At 40.3% G+C, this 20,121-nt stretch overlaps 2 protein-coding genes across 3 annotated transcripts; one reads left to right on the top strand and one right to left on the bottom strand.

The window, feature by feature from the left end:
• Nucleotides 1-35: 35 nt before the first annotated feature.
• Creld (Cysteine rich with EGF like domains) lies at nt 36-5,169 on the top strand. Of its 2 annotated transcripts, XM_074107691.1 has the most exons (6): nt 36-237; nt 371-542; nt 1,241-1,615; nt 1,881-2,247; nt 3,470-3,528; nt 4,330-4,417. In XM_074107691.1, the coding sequence occupies exons 2-5, from the start codon at nt 395-397 to the stop codon at nt 3,501-3,503; spliced, it is 924 nt and encodes a 307-aa protein (XP_073963792.1). In that variant the 5' UTR covers nt 36-237; nt 371-394; the 3' UTR covers nt 3,504-3,528; nt 4,330-4,417. The 2 variants fall into 2 exon arrangements, with proteins under 2 accessions (XP_073963792.1, XP_073963791.1); XM_074107690.1 differs by lacking the exon at nt 3,470-3,528 and having other exon boundaries at nt 41-237; nt 4,330-5,169.
• Nucleotides 5,170-5,320: 151 nt separating this feature from the next.
• On the bottom strand, nt 5,321-17,933 carry LOC141443129 (phenoloxidase-activating factor 2-like). The gene is made up of 7 exons (XM_074108341.1): nt 17,927-17,933; nt 17,469-17,622; nt 16,269-16,383; nt 15,469-15,574; nt 13,497-13,681; nt 10,626-10,787; nt 5,321-5,494 (listed from the first exon to the last, which is right to left on the bottom strand). The coding sequence occupies exons 1-7, from the start codon at nt 17,931-17,933 to the stop codon at nt 5,336-5,338; spliced, it is 888 nt and encodes a 295-aa protein (XP_073964442.1). The 3' UTR covers nt 5,321-5,335.
• Nucleotides 17,934-20,121: the final 2,188 nt, after the last annotated feature.

The raw sequence follows: 20,121 nt of genomic DNA, 5'->3' as shown, positions 1-20,121 counted from the left end.
GCATGCCGGTTGTCTCTACTGACAGTCTGACACTGACACTAGTGACACTTGCGAATTTATGAAATGTCGTACAACAAACACGTCGAACACCATTTGATTTGAATGAGATCACAGTATTGATTTTGTATTATTGTGATAGTATTTCACTATAATTAATACATAGAAATGCTGAGAGCATGTTAATATTGATAATGTAACGTTACTGAAAATAAAAGTATCAAAAAATATCCAGTCACCGTAAGTAATTTTAACTTCATTGGATGTAAAATATATTTTTGTTGCGTACCAAGTGAATCCTACTTTTGTTATTAAATAATTGTTAACTTCTTATAGTTAATGCGTTTTTTATGTTAACAATTTGTATTTTCAGGTGTTAAAGCGCGTTTACGACGCTATGGCATCATTTTTATTGGGGTTTTATGCGATTTTCTTGACGGTTCTATTTTGCGATGGTTTTGGTGCGGCCGACGAAATCCGGCAGCGGTATGAAGAGCTAGGGCCGTGCCAGGCGTGCAAAGTATTCGTGGACTCTTTTGAGAAAGGTAAAGTAAAGTAAAAGTAGTAAAGTATTTCTTGAAGTACCCATTCACATGTGTTATTTTTCAATGTGTTCTAGCCAATGGAAAGTAAAGCAACTAAAACCAAGTTTGATGTTGATAGGTATAGGCAAGTCCAGCAGGGCGGATTAAGCCAGCGCGGGCAATTTCGTTTTAATCTCCTGAGACCCACTGCATAAATATAAAAAAAAATATCAAAGGGATTTCAATCTAATTGTTTTGGAAATAAACTCGAATTGCAGTGGTATAAAACAAGAAAGAAATAAAAGAATTTTTACTTTATAACATTATCACATGCCAAGCCGTGGTGGCCCAGTTGTTTCAAGCAGAGGATTGTGGGTTCAAACCCCAGCTTGCACCTGTGTTTTTCAAATTCATGTGCGAAATTACATTTGAAATTTACCATGAGCTTTATAGTGAAGGAAAACATAATGAGGAAACCTGCACAAACCTGCGAAGCAATTCAATGGTGTGTGTGAAGTTCCTAATCCGCACTGGGCCCGTGTGGGAACTATGGCCCAAGCCCAAGCCCTCTCATTCTCAGAGGAGGCCTATGCCCAGCAGCAGGACATGTATAGGCTGGGATGAGACATTATCATAGGTCTAATTCCTTTGAACTTATTGTGTACGTAAAATTCTATTGTATATTTGGGCACAAAGATAAAATTATAATAAATTTTTAGGTATGCAACGCACCATATATGAGCCAACAGAACACAGCAGCCACCGTCTTGCTATCATCCAACAAAGCCTATGCGAGGAGCCCCGCTCCAAACCAGCCTGCTTAGAGACCGCAACCCAAGCAAAACCGTTCATAGAAGAGTGGTGGCTCCACTCTAACAAAGCACCTGATATCTTTCAACATATTTGTATAGAGAAGCTTGAAGTATGCTGTCCGAAGCATCATTATGGTAAACAGTGTTTGCCGTGCCATGGAGATTTGGAGAATGTGTGCAGCGGGAACGGGAAGTGCCGAGGTGACGGGACCAGGAAAGGGAATGGCACCTGCCTTTGTGACCCAGGCTACAGCGGCGAGTTTTGTAATGAATGCTTCGCAGGTTAGTGTACTTCTTATAATTATACTAGCTGTTACAACTATTCCGAATTTCATGACTAAACTCGATTTTATCCCTACTTAGCCTATGTTTTATTCTAGACGTCTAGCTATCAGCATTCCAGATTTTAAGAAGTCTTTTTTTCGTTTCTTTCTTCTTTGGCTTAAATGTATCCCTTAATTTTGAGGAATATTTATCCCTTGTTTTTGCAGTAAATGTGCCAAAGGGTGAAAGAAAGGTGGCATGTATATTTGAGATAACATTCCAGGTTATTACAAATCCTACGAGGACTCGGATCATCTTCTATGCAAACGTTGCCACTACTCCTGCATGGGGGGCTGCCGAGATGGCTCCCCTCGCGACTGCGTGGCCTGCAGACCAGGCTTCCTCTTCGACACAGACGAAGGCTGCCTGGACATCAATGAATGCAACGACATCAACATTTGCACCAAAGACGAGTTCTGTCTGAACTCAAAAGGGTCTTATAAATGCATGGCTTGTGACAGAGCCTGCAAAGGCTGCTATGGTGACAGTCCGGATATGTGCAGGAAGTGTGCCAAAGGGTTCTCAAAGAAAGGTGACATGTGTATTCAGGATAGAGAAGACGAGGAAATGGATCAGATGACTGTTACTAGGTGAGTTTTTGAATTAATGTTTTCTATGCATTAAATGAAATTCAACACCAAGTTTTTTTTGGCTCAGTTCATTCATAGAAACTACCATCTACCTAACCTAATTAATTTTTGGCCGATATTTAGGGTTCCGTAGCCAAAATGGCAAAAAAGGAACCCTTATAGTTTCGCAATGTCTGTCTGTCTGTGTGTCCGTCGTCGGCTTTGCTCAGGGACTATCAATGCTAGAAAGCTGTAATTTTGCACGAATATATATTATTATATATATAAACTATGCCGACAAAATGATACAATAAAAAATGAAAAAAAAAAATTTTAATACCTCCCATAGACGTAAAGTGGGGGTGTTTTTTTTTGTCATCCAACCTTGTAGTGTGGGGTATTGTTAGAGACGTCTTTCAAAACTATTAGGGGGTTGCTAAAACGAGTTTTCGATTCAGTGATTTTTTTGCATAATATTCAACTTTAGTGCAAATTTTCATTAAAATCGAGCATCCCCCCCCCCCCCCCCCCCCTCTAAAATCTAAACCGGTGTGGAAAAATTTGAAAAATTTAGGATGGTAGTAAAAACATCAAATTTACAAGGAAAACTATAACGGTTAAGTTTCCATGAGAATTATTAGTAGTTTAAGAGTAAATAGCAGCCTAAGGTATAAAATATACCTAAACTTGGAATATTCCGTACAAAACACGAAATCCTTAGAAAAATATTACTTAATTTTTTCGTAATGGCTAGGATAGGAAATATTACTTATTTTTTTCATAATGGCCCTATTTTGGGCGTGTCCGACACGCTCTTGGCTGGTTTTCTATGTAGGCGAGCACTTGAACACTTATGGGCTTATTCAAATTCAACCCAGAAAGGGGTGATACCCTTTTTTTTTCGTACAGTTATAACTACGTACACAGTCTATCGTCAAATCGAAAAAAATCAAAATCAAATATCAAATTAAAAATAATAAAAATTCATAAAGGTCAAATATATTTTATTTTATGGTGTAAGCCATGAGAAAAATATATATTTGACCCTTGCTGTTTTAGAAAGATTTACTTTGCCAATGTCGATGTGGACTGTTTGGGTTATATAATTTTGATTTTGGGGGAGGAACAGACAGAAAAAAAGGTCACATTCACAATCCTGACGAGGCTTATTCAAGACCGTGCCATGCACCATAGTTTGCACTACTTGAATAACGATTTTTTTAATTTTATATCTTTTTTACAGAAAAAGGGCAGATATGCTTTTTGAATGTGGGTGAATGCTAGATGCTTGAACATTAATTGGTAAATGTTATTTTTATTTCTGGTGGTGGATTAAAGACTAAGTTTCAATAGATAGTAATAGTTCCTAAATCCGGGTGCGTAATGCATATAAAAATATTTCATATACTAGCGATTGCGCCCTGCCCCGGCTCTGCACGCATATTTTTCAGCTTTATTTCCCAAAAACTATAAGTATACCCGCGCGAAACCGGGCGACGTTTTTAAATTCGTCATATCTTTTGAATGGAATTTTCGATTTGAATAATTCATAAAGGTACAGGTATTTTAACAGTCTTGAATTTGAAATAGTTTATTTGGATATGGATTAATACAAAGTATGGAGTATGGATAACATGGTCTGATTTTGGTCGGCATTTCTATCAAAATAAATAAATAAATAAACTTTTAAAATGTAAAAAAGTAGTTATAGTGAAGTGACATAACTAAGTACAATAGTTGGACATAATATACCAATATTATGTATGGCGAATTTATGTTCACACGATAGATTTTATTTTTAGTCCGAATGTTTTCCACTTATACTGTATTCGTAATAAGTACTTAGCCTTAATGTAGGCTAAATTATCTTACAGGATAGAAAGACCTTAACACCATGTATAATGATCATTTGATATATAAAAACCTTTAATATAACATACTGTAAGTATAATGTATATTATGTATAAGGGAACCAAGAAATTGCGATTTAAGACAGTAATTTAAGTCTAACAAAGTACCTAGGTCTAAAAGTGTAAAAATTGGGAGAGAGAGAGAGAGGCTTTCTTATAGTGGTAATATTCATGTTTTGTATTATTATTTCAGATACACAACATACTTCGGCCTGTTGGTGGCAGCGGGCGTGCTATTACCCAGATCATCGACTCTGAGCGCGGCGGTTGGCGCTCTAGTCATCACATACATTGCGGGGGCGGAATACTACTGCGCCATCAATGGTCATGCCACACTCCTCGACCTATCACTGTTTAGCGTATAACAGGACATGTCGTCAGTGTCTTAGACATTAGTGTCGCTGATATCAGTGTCGCAGACATTAGTGGCATAGACAATGTGTAACAGAAATTTGTGTCTTAGACATTGGTGTCACAGACATTAGTGTCACAGAAATTAGTGTCGTAGACATTGGTGGCACAGACATTAGTGTCACAGACATTAGTGTCACAGACATTAAGTGTCGCAGACATCAGTATCACAGACATTAGTTCAGACATTAGTGTTACAGAAATTAGTGTCGTAGACATTGGTGGCACAGACATTAGTGTCACAGACATTAAGTGTCGCAGACATCAGTATCACAGACATTAGTTTTACAGGCATTAGTGTTACAGGCATGTGTCGCAACACTAATGTGTTGCAGGTATTAGTGTCCCAGACATAGTGTCACTGACATTAAGTGTCGCAGAAATTAGTGTCAGGACATTAGTGTCGCAGACTTAAGTGTCACTGACATAAGTATCACAGACATTAGCGTCACAGGCATTATTGTCACAGACATAAGTGTCACATTCAATAGTGTCAGTCACTAATCTATAGTCTAGTCAAGGCAAGAAAAGCAGTTGACAATTTCCTTTACATCAGTTCGGAGTTTCTTCAACGCCTCACAGCTTGTAATAAAAGAACTTTTGTAGTTAATTATAACTAATTTATTTGAACCTTATCTAAGTTAAATACAGTTTGTAAATGAAATGCGAGTTTTTCTTTATTTAGATATAGGAAACCCGCATGCCCCTCCCCCCTGGATCTGCTCTTGCGTCTCACTACTCGTGCTGGTAAGAACTGTCGTAGCCATGGGATCCCCCCTCCCCCCCCCCTACTCGTGCTGGTACGAGCGGTCGCCGTAGCCATGCGCGGCCATGACGTCTGCGAGCCACGCGCGGAACGGCGGCACGCTGACGTACACGCCGGGCAGCGCGCCGCAGCCCACGCCCCATGCCGCCATGCCAACCACCGAGTAGCGGTGACCCGTGTCCTGGGACACAATGAATAAAATATTCTTTACTAGCTTCTGCCCGCGACTTCGTCCGCTTGAAATAGTAATTTTGGGAAGTATTTAATTTATATAGGATACCTATTCTGCCAATAATAGTACATAGAAACTTCTACGGTTTACCAAAAATAACCTATTTTAGTACATTGCTACAAATATAAACTATTTTTTTTTGTTCTTCCATACATCCATCCATCCGATGTTCTTTGGTAAAACATAAATATTTTGCGGGTAGCCATATTTTAGCAATACGACGTGTATTCTATCTACCCTGCCAACACAAAAGGACTAATTCTTCATAGTGAACTATTGACACCTTACGTCCTTTATTGTAAGTCAAGGCATTTTTACTAAGCATAGCTACATATATTTCCGATAAATATACTTATACGTAGTAACTTTTTTTGGAATTCCTTAAGAACTTTCATACTCATATTTTCAAGTAAATAGGTCGAAATTTGAAAAGCGCCAGATCAAATGTTTTTTAGGGTTCCGTACCTTAAAAGGAAAAAATGGAACCCTTGTAGGATTACTTTGCTGTCCGTCCGTCCGTCTGTCTGTCAAGACCCTTTATCTCGTAAACGCGCGGAGTAAGGTATATATCGAGTTGAAATTAAAACCCTAAACTCAGGTCAATAGTCCCGAAAGCTGTGAAAAAATCACACCTCTAAGTCAAGGCAATCAAAAGCTACAGTCGTTAAAAAGGTGTTTCCATACAAATTGCCTCAACAGAAAAAGTTATAGGGTAGGTACTTCTGGCTGTCCTAGAAACTTGGAATTTTGCATAAAGGTAGCTCTTATAGCACAATAAATAAGAAAAATCTGAAAATCATAATTTTTCATGTCTGACTGTCTATGTGAATAAGCCATCTAAAATGACCCCACATTGCGTATATTTTGCTTATGAGCTTAAAAGGCTCTGCTAACACTGCACCATCCCCTCTGCTAACATCCCCTCGCATGTAACATTTTCAAAAACGCTTAAACAAATATCTATTTATTTCTTATAAGTAGCCCAATGCCAAGTTTCATAAAGATTTATCGATTTATCTTCAACAATGACGATCTTCCATAAGTATAATGTTTCATCCCCTATTTCACCCTCATTGAACAGGAAGAATTTTTAAAAACGCGCGAACAAATATGTATTTATCTCTTATCACGTGCCCAAATACCAAGTTTCATAAAGAACCATCGATTTATCTTCGACAATGACGATCTTCCATATAAACTTTCACCCCTCACAGGAAGATTTTTAAAAACGTGCGAATCTATTTATCTCTTTTCACGTGCCGAAATGGCAACTTTAATAAAGATTCATCGATTTATCTTCAATAATGACGACCTTGCGTATAAACTTGCATCCCCTATTTCATCCCCTCACAGGTCGATTTTTTAAAAAAGCTCAAACAAATATAGAATTATTTCTTATTAAGTGCCTAAATGCCAAGTTTCATGGTTTTATCTTCGATAGCTACGAACTTCCACCATATAAACTTTCATCCCCTATTTCAACCCTGAAAGCCTCTTTTTCGCGATAAAAAATAGCCTATGTTCTTTCCCAGGGTCTATTCTATCTCTGTACCAAATTTCATCAAAATCGGTTCAGCGTTTAGGCGTGAAAGCGTAACAGACAGACAGACAGACAGACAGAGTTACTTTCGCATTTATAATATTAGTATGGATTGCATAATAGTTATTTATGTGGCTGGTGCATAATGAGAGGCATTAAAGTACGAGTGTGGTTTTATGAAACGAGCCGAAGGCGAGTTTCATAATAAGATCACGAGTGTTTTAATGCCTAATTATGTATAGCCGCATACATAACTTTATCTACATGCATATCATAAGTTTTCTATAATATGTTCAGATATGGCCTGTATTTTTAAGTTAGTGTTACTGATAACTAGTTTGAAGTACCTACCAAAGCTTAAATAAAACAGATAATAAAAAACTAAAGTTTTATTTATAATAATAATTATTATCTACATGCATGTCACAAGTTTTCTACAATATGTACAGATATGCATTGTTAAAAAAAAGTATTACCGATACTTTAATGTAAACATTAAGATGCACTGTACTTTAATGTGAACATTAAGATGCACCCGCAGATACCAGGTTTCTTAATAAAGGCCATTTGATAGTCGTTTCTGAACATATAATAGGGAAATTATGATATGCATGTAGATAAAATACTATTTCATCACGCTTGCTCGTAAACAGTGTCGTAACATGCAGGCTACCTTGTAAATGAGTTTGATGCCGATGGGAGCTGTATAATTGTATCGGCATTTTTTTTTTAATATTAGTTTTTATTTTACAAATACATAGGTATAGGTACTATTTTACTCGCAAATGTGATGAAAAACATTGTATGTCGCACGGGCGGTACTAGTATTACGAACATCGACTCATTTTAATAGACTCTCGATCGTAATTCCTTATTTACAGCCCTTAAGACAATATACTATTATTTGCAACAATAGCAATTTGGTTATACAGGGAGTCAGGCGTCTTTACCTATAGTGCAGGGTGTGCGTTGCACACGGGCGCAGCGGTGTTAGGGGCGCCGGCCGCGGCACTTTGTACCTATTGCATTTTGACCGCGCGCTTCCTAGATGGCGCTAAAGTACGGGCGCTACATGGGCTAAAGACGCCGCTGCAGGGAGTCTCTGACCATGGGGCTTTTAATCCAAGGTTCGATTCTACTCTCATAATTGAGCTACTGAGACACATACTTACATTAAAAAAATCAAAACGATGATACCTGCAAAACTGCGTCACAGATAGCAACGCCCCCCCCCCCCGTATACTTACAATAATGATTTAAATTTCAAAATCAAAAATAAATGGACCAATTTACTTAATCATTACACTCAGTAATAAGTTTTTGGTAAAAATATAATTTATAATACAAGCTTTTTTTGCTGTATTTTTGTCGACTCTACTTGCATTGTCACCCAAACTACATTTGCATACCAAATTTCAACTCGATGAGTTTTTGTGGGTAGTTTGGGGAAAAATATGTGGGTACTTAGGGAGTTACAGTGACAAATATCCTAACCATAAAAAAACATTTTTAATACAAGCTTTTTTTGCTGTATTTTTGTCGACTCTACTTGCATTGTCACCCAAACTACATTTGCATACCAAATTTCAACTCGATGAGCTTTTGTGGGTAGTTTGGGGAAAAATATGTGGGTACTTAGGGAGTTACAGTGACAAATATCCTAACCATAAAAAAACATTTTTAATACAAGCTTTTTTGCTGTATTTTTGTCGACTCTACTTGCATTGTCACCCAAACTACATTTGCATACCAAATTTCAACTCGATGAGCTTTTGTGGGTAGTTTGGGGAAAAATATGTGGGTACTTAGGGAGTTACAGTGACAAATATCCTAACCATAAAAAAACATTTTTAATACAAGCTTTTTTTGCTGATTGTACCTACTTGCATTGTCACATTTGTCACCCAAACTATTAAATTTGCATACCAAGTTTCAAGTCGATGCTATTAACCGTTGAAGAGTTCCGTCCTGCGGAGACGATCCTGGCTGGACTACCTGCACGTAATTTACATAAGTATTCCAAATTTCAAGTCAATCTGACTACTGTCATCATCATCATCCCAGCCTATATGCGTCCCACTGCTGGGCACAGGCCTCCTCTCAGAACAAGAGGGCTTGGGCCATAGTTCCCACGCGGGCCCAGTGCGGATTGGGAACTTCACACGCACCATTGAATCGCTTCGCAGGTTTGTGCAGGTTTCCTCACGATGTTTTCCTTCACCGCAAAGCTCGTGGTAAATTCCAAATATACTTAATTCCGCACATGAATTTCGAAAAACTCAGAGGTGCGAGCCGGGGTTTGAACCCACGACCCTCTGCTTGAGAGGCGACAGGTCAAACCACTAGGCCACCACGGCATCTACTGTAAGTTGGTCAAATTTAACTTGCAAGATTTGATTACACACAGACAGACAAGACAACGGGACAGGTGAAACTAAATAAAAGTATGTAAAAATAAAGAAGCGTGGTGTGTGTGTTAAGATGTGGATGTATTACTTATGAGGCAACTACGAAACGTTTTTCCGTGTCGTCATAGGTTAATCATAAAGCCAGGGATACACTTGGCAAATGTACGTCGGGTGAAGTGGCGCGACGTAGTCGGACATAGCTCGACATGTCTGGCAACATCGTGTAGCCAACGACGTCAGAATTCGCCAGATAAGTCGGATGAAATCGGCCGGCTTCGCATGACCACGTCGTGGGTTTTTTTTTTTTTTTATGATTTATTTAGAAACAAACAGTCTTTCACAATAATTTTGCATTTTAGCTAAAGCTAGGAATTAGTTTTATATAAATAGACCTATAGTTCCCTGTAAAATATTAAGTACAGATAACTTTTGTTAAAAAATATGAAAAATATGAAAATATGAAACACGTTTAAACGTACAACCTATACCTAAGCAATATTAAGATCATCAATTATCTTGAGCCCATATACACACACATATACATGCATATATAAATATCTACTTCAATAAATCTCTAATACATTTTTTAAATACATCCAACGAGCTGCAAAACAAATCTGCACTCATACAACTATCATTATACAGTTTGCATATACGTCTCAAGTACGAGAATTGCGATTGAGAGATGCTACGAATATTCGGTAACTATTCGGTATTCGGCTATTCGGCGACTTATTTCACCATTCGGTATGAAAAATAAAACTCATAATATTATAATTTTGTAAAACTTTTCGCGAACAAATGTTTCATGTCATGTAACAATACCAACAATCAACAAAGAAAAAGTGTTTTGTGTGACACGACCCAATAACAAATGAAACAAAAGCACCCACGGCGGTGTCGTTATCGCACGTACTTCACTGAGGTTGAGGTTTAAACCTGTCATCCATGAAAACTACTGAGTGTTGCGGAATATTCGGCGCTTCGGCCCTGAGCCTCGCCGAATATTCGTTACCTATTCGGTATTCGGCCAAATCACTATTCGTGGCATCTCTAGATATTTGTCCCTTAGTGTATCCCTGGCTTTACCAGCCGGCCGACGTGCATCCTATGGTATCTAAGTAACACTCACGGGCAGCCGGCAGACGAGGGGCGCCCCGCCGTCGCCGGTGCAGGCGTCTGCGCCCGCGCCGCCCGCGCACGTCAGCGACGGGTGCAGCGCGAACTGCGCGCCCAGCTTCGTGCCGCGCAGCTGGAACTCGCACTCCGCGCTGCTCACTATCGGCACTGACACCTGACGAGCGAATAGGGTCATTTTTATTTATTTATTTATTTATTTATTTATTCATGAACAATACAGTGATTGTGTTTGAACTTACATAGTACATGCACTTAATAATAGAAGTATATGACTAGGATGATGTACATAACTTTGGTTTACAAATTACAATTAATAAAAACTAGTTTTTTAATCTTGTGCAAATATTTCTTCAATGCTATAGAAGCACCCTCTTAACAAATATGTTTTCAATTCTTTACTGAACGTGACACAGCTTGTAATCATTTTTAAGTTAGTGGGAAGCTTATTAAACATTTTTACTGCTTGGTTTCTAGTACAATGCTTCTCTATCTTGCGCTTAGGACAGAAACCAAGTTTTAAATTTTTTCGTACGCGAAAGTAAACGCAACTTTTGTTCCTCACTAGTCTCATATTTTGATAATTTTTTCACGAAAGCAGTGAGTAAGACAAGTACATATAGACTAGGAACTGTTAGAATATTAAAGTTTTTAAAGTGTTCTCTACAAGAAATCCACGGAGGAAGATGCAAAAGGGATCGTATCGCTCTTTTTTGTGCAACCAGAGCTGTTTTTATATTATACATGTAGCTATTTCCCCAGAACATAATGCTATACCGCAATTTGGATTCAACTAGTGCGTAGTAGACTGTCTTGAGCTGTTCCACTGTCAATTCATCCCTAAGGCTTCTCAGAGCGTAACAGGCTGAATGAATGGAATTTTGAATAGAGTCCAGCTCCTGCTTCCAGTTTAATGCTGATCAATGCGTACCCAAGGAATTTCACACTGTCGACGATATCAATTCTCGCTCCACTTATTATTACGTTAGATTATCAGTCTTTTTAGAGTTGTTCTTAAATAACATGATTTGCGTTTCGAGTTAGTTAGCCTTGTTACTACCTTATTCGCGTCCTATCCGTTAGTAAAAAATAAAAAAATTAAAATATTTTTATTCAGTAACAAAAATGACATAAAACAGTATCCGTGCTGGTGCCTCTTTTTAAGCAAACATGTTACTTGTATTAAGAGAACACCGCTCCTTTACTAGTAGGTATCATTACAGAGAGGAATTAATTTACTTAGGCATCATAACGTACCCAAACAACTTAAAAAGATTGTGTGTGTGTGTTTATAAGTTTACGTATTAACGAGTGTGCGAGTCTGTGTATAAGTAAAATTAGTAGTGTATTATATAGCTTACCTTCGTCAGCCCGCGTGCATATTTCCCCCTGGGCCCATGCCCCCTTTTCTTGCGTCTTGCTCGCTCATGTGCGTCCTAATCTATAGCTAAACTAGTATATTATATAGCTTACCTTCTTCAGCCCGCGTGCATATTTCCCCCTGGGCCCATGCGCCCTTTTCTCCATTCTGCCATTTCTCGGGGCTTGCTCGCTCATGTGCGTCCATTTGCCCCTCTAGTTAGCCTTGTTACTACCTTATTCGCGTCCTATCCATTCGGGCCGTCCGTCAATTTGCCCCAGTAGTGTATTATATAGCTTACTTTCTTCAGCCCGCGTGCATATTTCCCCCTGGGCCCACGCGCCCATTTCTCCATTCTGCCATTTCTCGGGGCTTGCTCGCTCATGTGCGTTCATTTGCCCCTCTAGTTAGCCTTGTTACTACCTTATTCGCGTCCTATCCATTCGGGCTGTCCGTCAATTTGCCCCAGTAGTGTATTATATAGCTTACTTTCTTCAGCCCGCGAGCATATTTCCCCCTGGGCCCATGCGCCCATTTCTCGCGTCTTGCTCGCTCATGTGCGGTGCGTCCTTATCTATAGCTAAACTAGTGTATTAAGAATGAAATCCGGTACAGGAGCCGGCATTCATGCCAAGAGCTTTAACAGTAGCGTAAGCATGGGAAATTATGCAACTGTCTTTCAAACAGAGACGTATGCAATTATCGCCTGTGCACAGGAGAATATAGATAGGAAGGTAAGGGAAAAACCATCAATATACTCAGTGACAGTCAAGCAGCCCTAAAGGCGCTCACATCGCCAAAGATTGACTCAAGACTGATCTATAATGGGGTACAAGCACTAAACAAGCTTGGCAGACGCAATAAAGTGAGACTGGTTTGGATCCCAGGACACAAAGGCTTCATCGGAAATGAAAAAGCAGATGAGCTAGCAAGGGAAGGGTCAATGAACAAAAACATAGGGCCCGAGCCGTATGTGGGACTCTCACAGGAACCATGAAGAATGCCATAAACGACCACACCAAACTTAAACACCAACAAGAGTGGAAAACACTGGTAGGTCTAAAGCATTCAAAACGATTCATCGAAAATGTCAGCACAAGCTGGACTAAAAAACTCTGGACACTCAGTAGGAAACAACTCCGACATATCGTCGGGGCATTCACAGGTCACTTCAATACTAAACACATACTAGTAAAGATGGGACTACAGGACAATGAAGTCTGTAGAATATGTGGCGAGGAAGACGAAACAATGGAATACATTATGTGTGAATGTGACGCCCTCGCCAGATCAAGAATGAGACTCTTTGGCGACGGATACCCCGCACCAGGAGACTTTAAGGCACTACAGCTACGTCAAATCATCCAATTTATGGACGAGGTGATAAAGGCAATAGAGTAAGTGCGAAGGAGGGGTAATTACACAAAAGATCCCTACGGGTCGAAGTGTATCCGCAAGGACCCCTAACGATAAGATAAGATAAGATAAGTGTATTATATAGCTTACCTTCTTCAGCACGCGCGCGTATTGCCCCTTGGGCCCGTGCGCGCGTTTGCCCCAGCCGGTGGCGAGGCAGTGGGTGCCGGGCGGCGGCAGTTGGCGGCCCACGCAGGCGCCCCCCACGTGCCAGTAGTGGGACAGGTCGAACGGGGTCTTGAGGAATATCAGCGCGATACTGTTGGTCACAAGGCCTGGAATAACCGTCGTTAACCTTTAAGTATGGACGTGGAGTCTCACAGGCTACTCGATGTTTTCGTTTTCTTAGTTTCACCTGATTCCCCCCACTCCCCGCGATTGAGAGGCTCAGGAACTTTTGTTTTAGTTGTAAAACTACCAACAAGGGAGGAGATTGCGTCTTCCGATGAATATCACGTAAAAATAAGTAATGACCATCAAAATATTTAATTTACGTTATTATACGTTTTCAAAATTTTCATGAAAATTTGCACTTTAAAGTTGAATAGGTACTGTAACATGGCAAACCTCCGCGGTGCGCAACTGGCCGCTTACAGAAGAAAAGAATCTAAATTCTAAATTATTGATATTCTTTTGTTTTTTCCTGTGATTGGCTCTACTATTTGGCAAGGCGTAAGCCGAAATTTGATTTTCTTTACAAGAAAATATTAATTATTTATTCGGTGATAGCTATTTCACTGACTACTACTTGTAATATAGGGCTGCCACTATTGCAGGTATTGTAAATATTATTATATCTACTTCTAACATTTATTTCTTGTGTACATTTTGTAAAACCTAATCCAAGTCTCGTTTAGCTCTCTTCCGCTGGTCCGACACTAAAACGAGGCTTGGATGGGTGCTGCAAGCAAGCAGTAAAGCAGGGTGCAGGGATTCCAGCCCTTCCTTTTTCCTGCTGAATCCAAATCATCATCTCCACTTCCTCTCCGTTCTGCTGCCTCGGAGCAGATCGCCGTCGCGACTGGACGCTTCGAGGCTACCTCTACACCCTGCCCTGTTTCCCTACCTATCCTACAAGTCTCAGGCCAGTGTTTTTTTTAAATTTATCTACAAGATCAGTGCTGACTGAAATAATTGTATATATATTATTTTGTATTATATTTTTATTTTGTAACCACACGCCTTTTATTTCTCCGACCGGCTAGCCGGTTACAATATTCCGCAAAGATATCACTGAATCGAAAAATCGTCTTAGCAAACTCCGAATGGGTTTAAAAGACCTATCCAACGATACCCCACACTATAGGGTTGGATGAGAAAAAAAATCACCCCCACTTTACGTCTATGGGAAACACCCATAAAAATTTTGTTTTAGAATTTGTATTGTACCATTTTGTCGGCATATTTTACATATATATCCGTGCAAAGTTACAGCTTTCTAGCATTGATAGTCCCTGATCAATGCCGCGGACGGACAAACAGACAGACATGGCGAAACTATAAGGGTTCCGTTTTTGCCATTTTGGCTCCGGAACCCTAAAAAAAGACACTTTATTTGGAAAAAATTGAACTAATTCAGGATGGTAGGTAGTAATATCAAACTTTCAAGGAAAACTATATTGGCTAAGTTTGCCTGAGAATTATTAGTAGTTTAAGAGTAAATAGCAGCCTAACGTACGACATCCTTAGAAAAATATTACTTATTTTTTTGTAATGGCTAGGATAGGAAATATTACTTATTTTTTTCATAATGGCCCTATTTTGGGCGTGTCCGACACGCTCTTGGCTCTATGAATAAGTTTGGCTGCCGATATTCCCACGGGATAAGGATAAAATCTCGAAACATCAACCGCTGGGCTTAGTCATAAAAATTGACTATGATTGTTTTTAATGTAACGTCAATGAAAACAACGATTTAACTTTCGGGACTTCCCACGGGAATTTTTAAAAATCCCGGAATTTCAATTCAGCTGGACTTAATGATTTACGTGTGCGAAGCGGCGGGCGAACATTAGTATTATATATACGAGTAAGTTTATGGTATTGGTATGGCCACACTCACGGCGGGAGTACCCTTCGTGCTTGACGATCTCTGCGATGTCTCGATCCTGATGCGGCAGCTCCTCGGATTCCGAGCCGGCGTCCCACTCACCTGCTCGGCATTTCAACTAGAATAACATGCAATAAATTATCCTACTAGGTAATATTAGCAAGAAAAGAAAACTTTTATTCGTAACAACGTGGGAAATTAAGTAAATAAAATAAAAACCGGCCAAGAGCGTGTAGGACACGCACGAAATAGGGTTCCGTAGCCATTACGAAAAAATTCAGTAATATTTTTCTAAGGATTTTGTACGGAATATTCCAAATTTAGGTATATTTTATACTTAGGCTGCTATTTACTCTTAAAAGAAAACTTAACCATTATAGTTTTCCTTGTAAGTTTGATATACTTACTACCATCCTGAATTTTTTCAAATTTTTTCACCCACCAAGTTCAATATTTTGCAAGCAAAACACTGAATCGAAAAATTGTCTTAGCAAAACCCCTAATGGGTTTAAAAAGACCTATCCAAAGATATCCCACACTATAGGGTTGGATGCGTTAAAAAACACCCCTACTTTACGTCTATCGGATGTACCTACCCTAAAAAATTTTTTTTAGAATTCTTGATTGCACCATTGTGTTGGCATAGTTTACGTGTGTATATTCGTGGCAAAATTACAGCTTTCTAGCATTGATAGTCCCTGAGCAAAGCCACGGTCAGACAGACATGGCGAAACTATAAGGGTTCCGTTTTTGCCATTTTGGCTCCGGAACCCTAAAAACGATAGCCCTCATTACGCTGTTTATTGACTCACCTTGGTCAGGTTTTGACCAGCGACCTTATGCGCGGCGGTCAGCACCACGGACTGGTGGATGATGGAGCCCCCGCCGATGTACTCGCGCGGCGACCACTTCTTGCCTGCTGTCTTACTGCAAACAAATACAATACAATAAATATAAAACAACAAATATAATGCAGGTGGTAGGACCTTGTGCAAGGTCCGCCGGATCGCTACCCCCATCTTGCTCGCTAATCCTGCCGTGAAGCAGCAGTGCTTGCACTGTTGTTTCGGCATGGAGAGTAAGACAGCCGGCGAAATTACTGGCACGTGAGGTATCCCATCTTAGGCAAGTTGGCACGCGTCTGCGATACCCCTGGTGCTGCAGGATGTTTATGGGCGGTGGTGATCTCTTAACATCAGGAGACCCACTAGCTCGTTTGCCATCCAGTCGAATAAAAAAAATACAACACATTACAAAGACTCTTTATTGTACACCAGAAGCGATACACAGTAAAAAAATACAAGGTAAGCACTAGGCGGCTTACCGCTTAAGAGCGATCTCTTCCAGCAACCTTACAATGAACTAAAACAATTACTTTGATCACCCGCGACCTAACGATAGCTACTTTTATGCCAATATGATGTGTGCTCATGCAGTTCCCCACCTCCACACTGTAAGAACACACCAAATCACACAAACCCATCTATCACCACCACCACACAACACTGACGCGTTTGGAACTCAACCAGAGCTCATCTTCAGAGCAACACAACCCTACACCATGCTACGAGATATTTGACTAACAAACCATTACAAACGTTTTAATTACACAGCTTTTATTTAGTTTCACCTGTCCGTTTGTCTGTCTGTCTGTCTGTAATCAAATCTTGCAAGTTTAATTTCACCAACTTCAGTAGTCAGATTGACTTGAAATACTTATGTAACTCGAGTGACAATACAATAATCTATTAGTGACATCTGGTAGTCCAGCCAGGATCGTCTCCGCAGGACGGAACTCTTCAACGGTTAATAGCATCGACTTGAAACTTGGTATGCAAATTTAATAGTTTTGGGTGACAATGCAAGTACAGTCAGCAAGAAAAGCTTGTATTGAAAATGATTTTTTTATAGTTAGGTTATTAGTCACTGTAACTCCTAGGTACCCACATATTTTTTCCCAAACTACCCACCAAAAACTCCACTGGCATGTGATTAAAATAAACGTTAGTTACTGCAATATGGCCACTATCCAGGGGAACTCGCCGAAGCCAGCCTCGCCAGGGGCGCCGCGCGCCCGCCGCCCCAGCCGCAGCCGGCGCGCGGCATCGCCGCTCCGGGCGAAGCTGTCCCAGCGGGCAGCACACGTCGAACACGTTCGGGCATGTGCTGTGGGAACAGACAATCCAGAAATGCACAATAAATAAAAAAATAAATATCATGGGACATTTGACACCAATTGACCTAGTCCCAAACTAAGCAAAGCTTGTACTATGGATACTAGGCAACGGATAAACATACTTATATAGATAAATACATACTTAAATACATATTAAACATCCAAGACCAGAGAACAAACATTCGTGTTATTCACACAAATATCTGCCCCGGCCGGGATTCGAACCCAGGACTCAAACTTCGTAGTCAGGTTCTCTAACCACTTAGCCATCCGGTCGCCCCAAACAAATCAAACAGTTCATAGCGACACACCGTTATAGCACAAATACAGATAGTTCAGAAGTCAATCTCCTGTATGTACTTCACTTTTCATACCTACGCTCGGCGGTCGCTCTAAGGTTGTCAACTATGGCTTATGCACCAAAAAACTATCGTGGTAGTGGCACTCTTATCTAGCTGTTTCATTTAGTGTTGAGAATGAAACGGGAAGAATGGAAATATAAATTAATAACTAAAATATTTTCAGTTTAATGTCATTGTTATATTATAAATTTGTCATAGAAAATATCTTGCGACGGTTTCGTTATTGGCGACATTCACGATTATTTAATTTAAACACATCCACTGAACAGTTATAATAACTTTCTTTTGTTGCTCCATTATTGCAACAAAAAAGTTCACAGACGCGTGTCTCCAGCGGATGGCACTCGCGCTCGCACTGGTCCCAACCGGTCCGAGATATCGTGTCCATGAGCAGTGTCTATGTGTGCGTTGTTCGAGCGCACTTGTATGGAGATTGACTTCTGAACTATCTGTGTTTTGTGGTTATAGCAACAAAGGTAACAGTCCTAACAGATCTTCGGGTGTAATTTTGAACGTTATCCAAATTAGTCGGTGCCGGATTAGCCCATAAGCAAATTAAGCAATAGGCTTAGTTAGGGCACACGGAGGCAACGCCGTACAAAATACGCGTTCTTGATCTACGTAGGCACGACGACGTCTGTACACGCGTCAATGTGTGCGTAGATACACAGGGCTGACTATCGCAAACCTATTAAGTGCTACTATGTAGGTATGGCTTTTTATTAGGGCAGTGTTTACAATGTGTGGGTCGCGATCCCCGAGTATCCACAGCTTATTATAATGTGCACTCGTTCTTACTCGTTGTCTTAGTCTCAGTGTGGCGTGACTGACGGTACGCTTGCGACTGAGGACACGTTCGAGCTACGCACACATAGACTTGTCGTACGGATACGTTTACACCTACTGGACAGACGCGCCTTCGTGAGTGAACCGATCTATACTCTCACCGTTGTTGTTGGTTGATTTTAGGTACGGTATTTCTAAAATTTTAGAGAGCTACGGTACCCTAAAATGAACCATGGGCATACCTGTTTTATCATCAGCTCCGAGTAAAGAATCGTTGGTGACAATACACCGGTACAAAGGCACGCAGATGCAACCTGAAAACAAAATCTATTAAACCTTCATGTTTATAGTATTTTTACACGTTCGGCCCCGGCAAAGATCCACTAAGCTACAATACACTAATATCCTACAGCAGTCACTTCTATGCCGAGACACATATACGTGTCACAGACGTAATACATTCCGGTGCCAGTGACACAACGTCTGTGACTTTTTAGGGTTCCGGAGCCAAAATGGCAAAAACGGAACCCTTATAGTTTCGCCATGTCTGTCTGTCTGTCTGTCCGTCCGCGGCTTTGCTCAGGGACTATCAATGCTAGAAAGCTGTGATTTTGCACGGATATATATGTAAACTATGCCGACAAAATGGTTCAAAAAATGTAAAAAAACATAGTTTTCCATTAGGGGTTTGCTAAGACGATTTTTCGATTCAGTGATTTGTTTGTGAAATATTCAACTTGTGCAAATTTTCATTAAAATCGAGCGTCCCCCCCCCTTCGAAAATCTAACCGGTGGGTGGAAAAATTTGAAAAAAATTCAGGATGGTAGTAAGTATATCAAACTTACAAGGAAAACTATAACGGCTAAGTTTGCTTGAGAATTATTAGTAGTTTAAGAGTAAATAGCAGCGTAAGGTATAATATATATATACTGTTGATATACCTTATAAAAGCTGTGTATACCTGTCCCGTTCCTTGTTTGCGTCTCGTTCGCACGCACCGGCTCCAAGCCGTCAGCTGGCTTCCCCAACACGTCTATCAATCGCTGGCTGGCGTCACGTCTGTGGAGAGTTCGGCGCAGGCGCAGCCGGCGAGCGCGACTAGCGTCAGTAGTAGCCTGCGGACAGGAATCATTAGAATGATCTCATCATCATCATCATCCCAGCCTATATAACGTCCCACTGCTGGCACAGGCCTCCTCTCAGAACAAGAGGGCATGGGCCGTAGTTCCCACGCGGCCCGGTGCTGATTGGAACTTCACACGCCACCATTGAATCGCTTCGCAGGTTTGTGCAGGTTTCCTCACGATGTTTTTCCTTCGCCGCAAAGCTCGTGGTAAATT

The sequence above is a fragment of the Choristoneura fumiferana genome, chromosome 26 (assembly GCF_025370935.1).
Source record: "Choristoneura fumiferana chromosome 26, NRCan_CFum_1, whole genome shotgun sequence".
Taxonomy (NCBI): domain Eukaryota; kingdom Metazoa; phylum Arthropoda; class Insecta; order Lepidoptera; family Tortricidae; genus Choristoneura; species Choristoneura fumiferana.
This window is presented reverse-complemented; position numbering and strand designations above follow the sequence as displayed.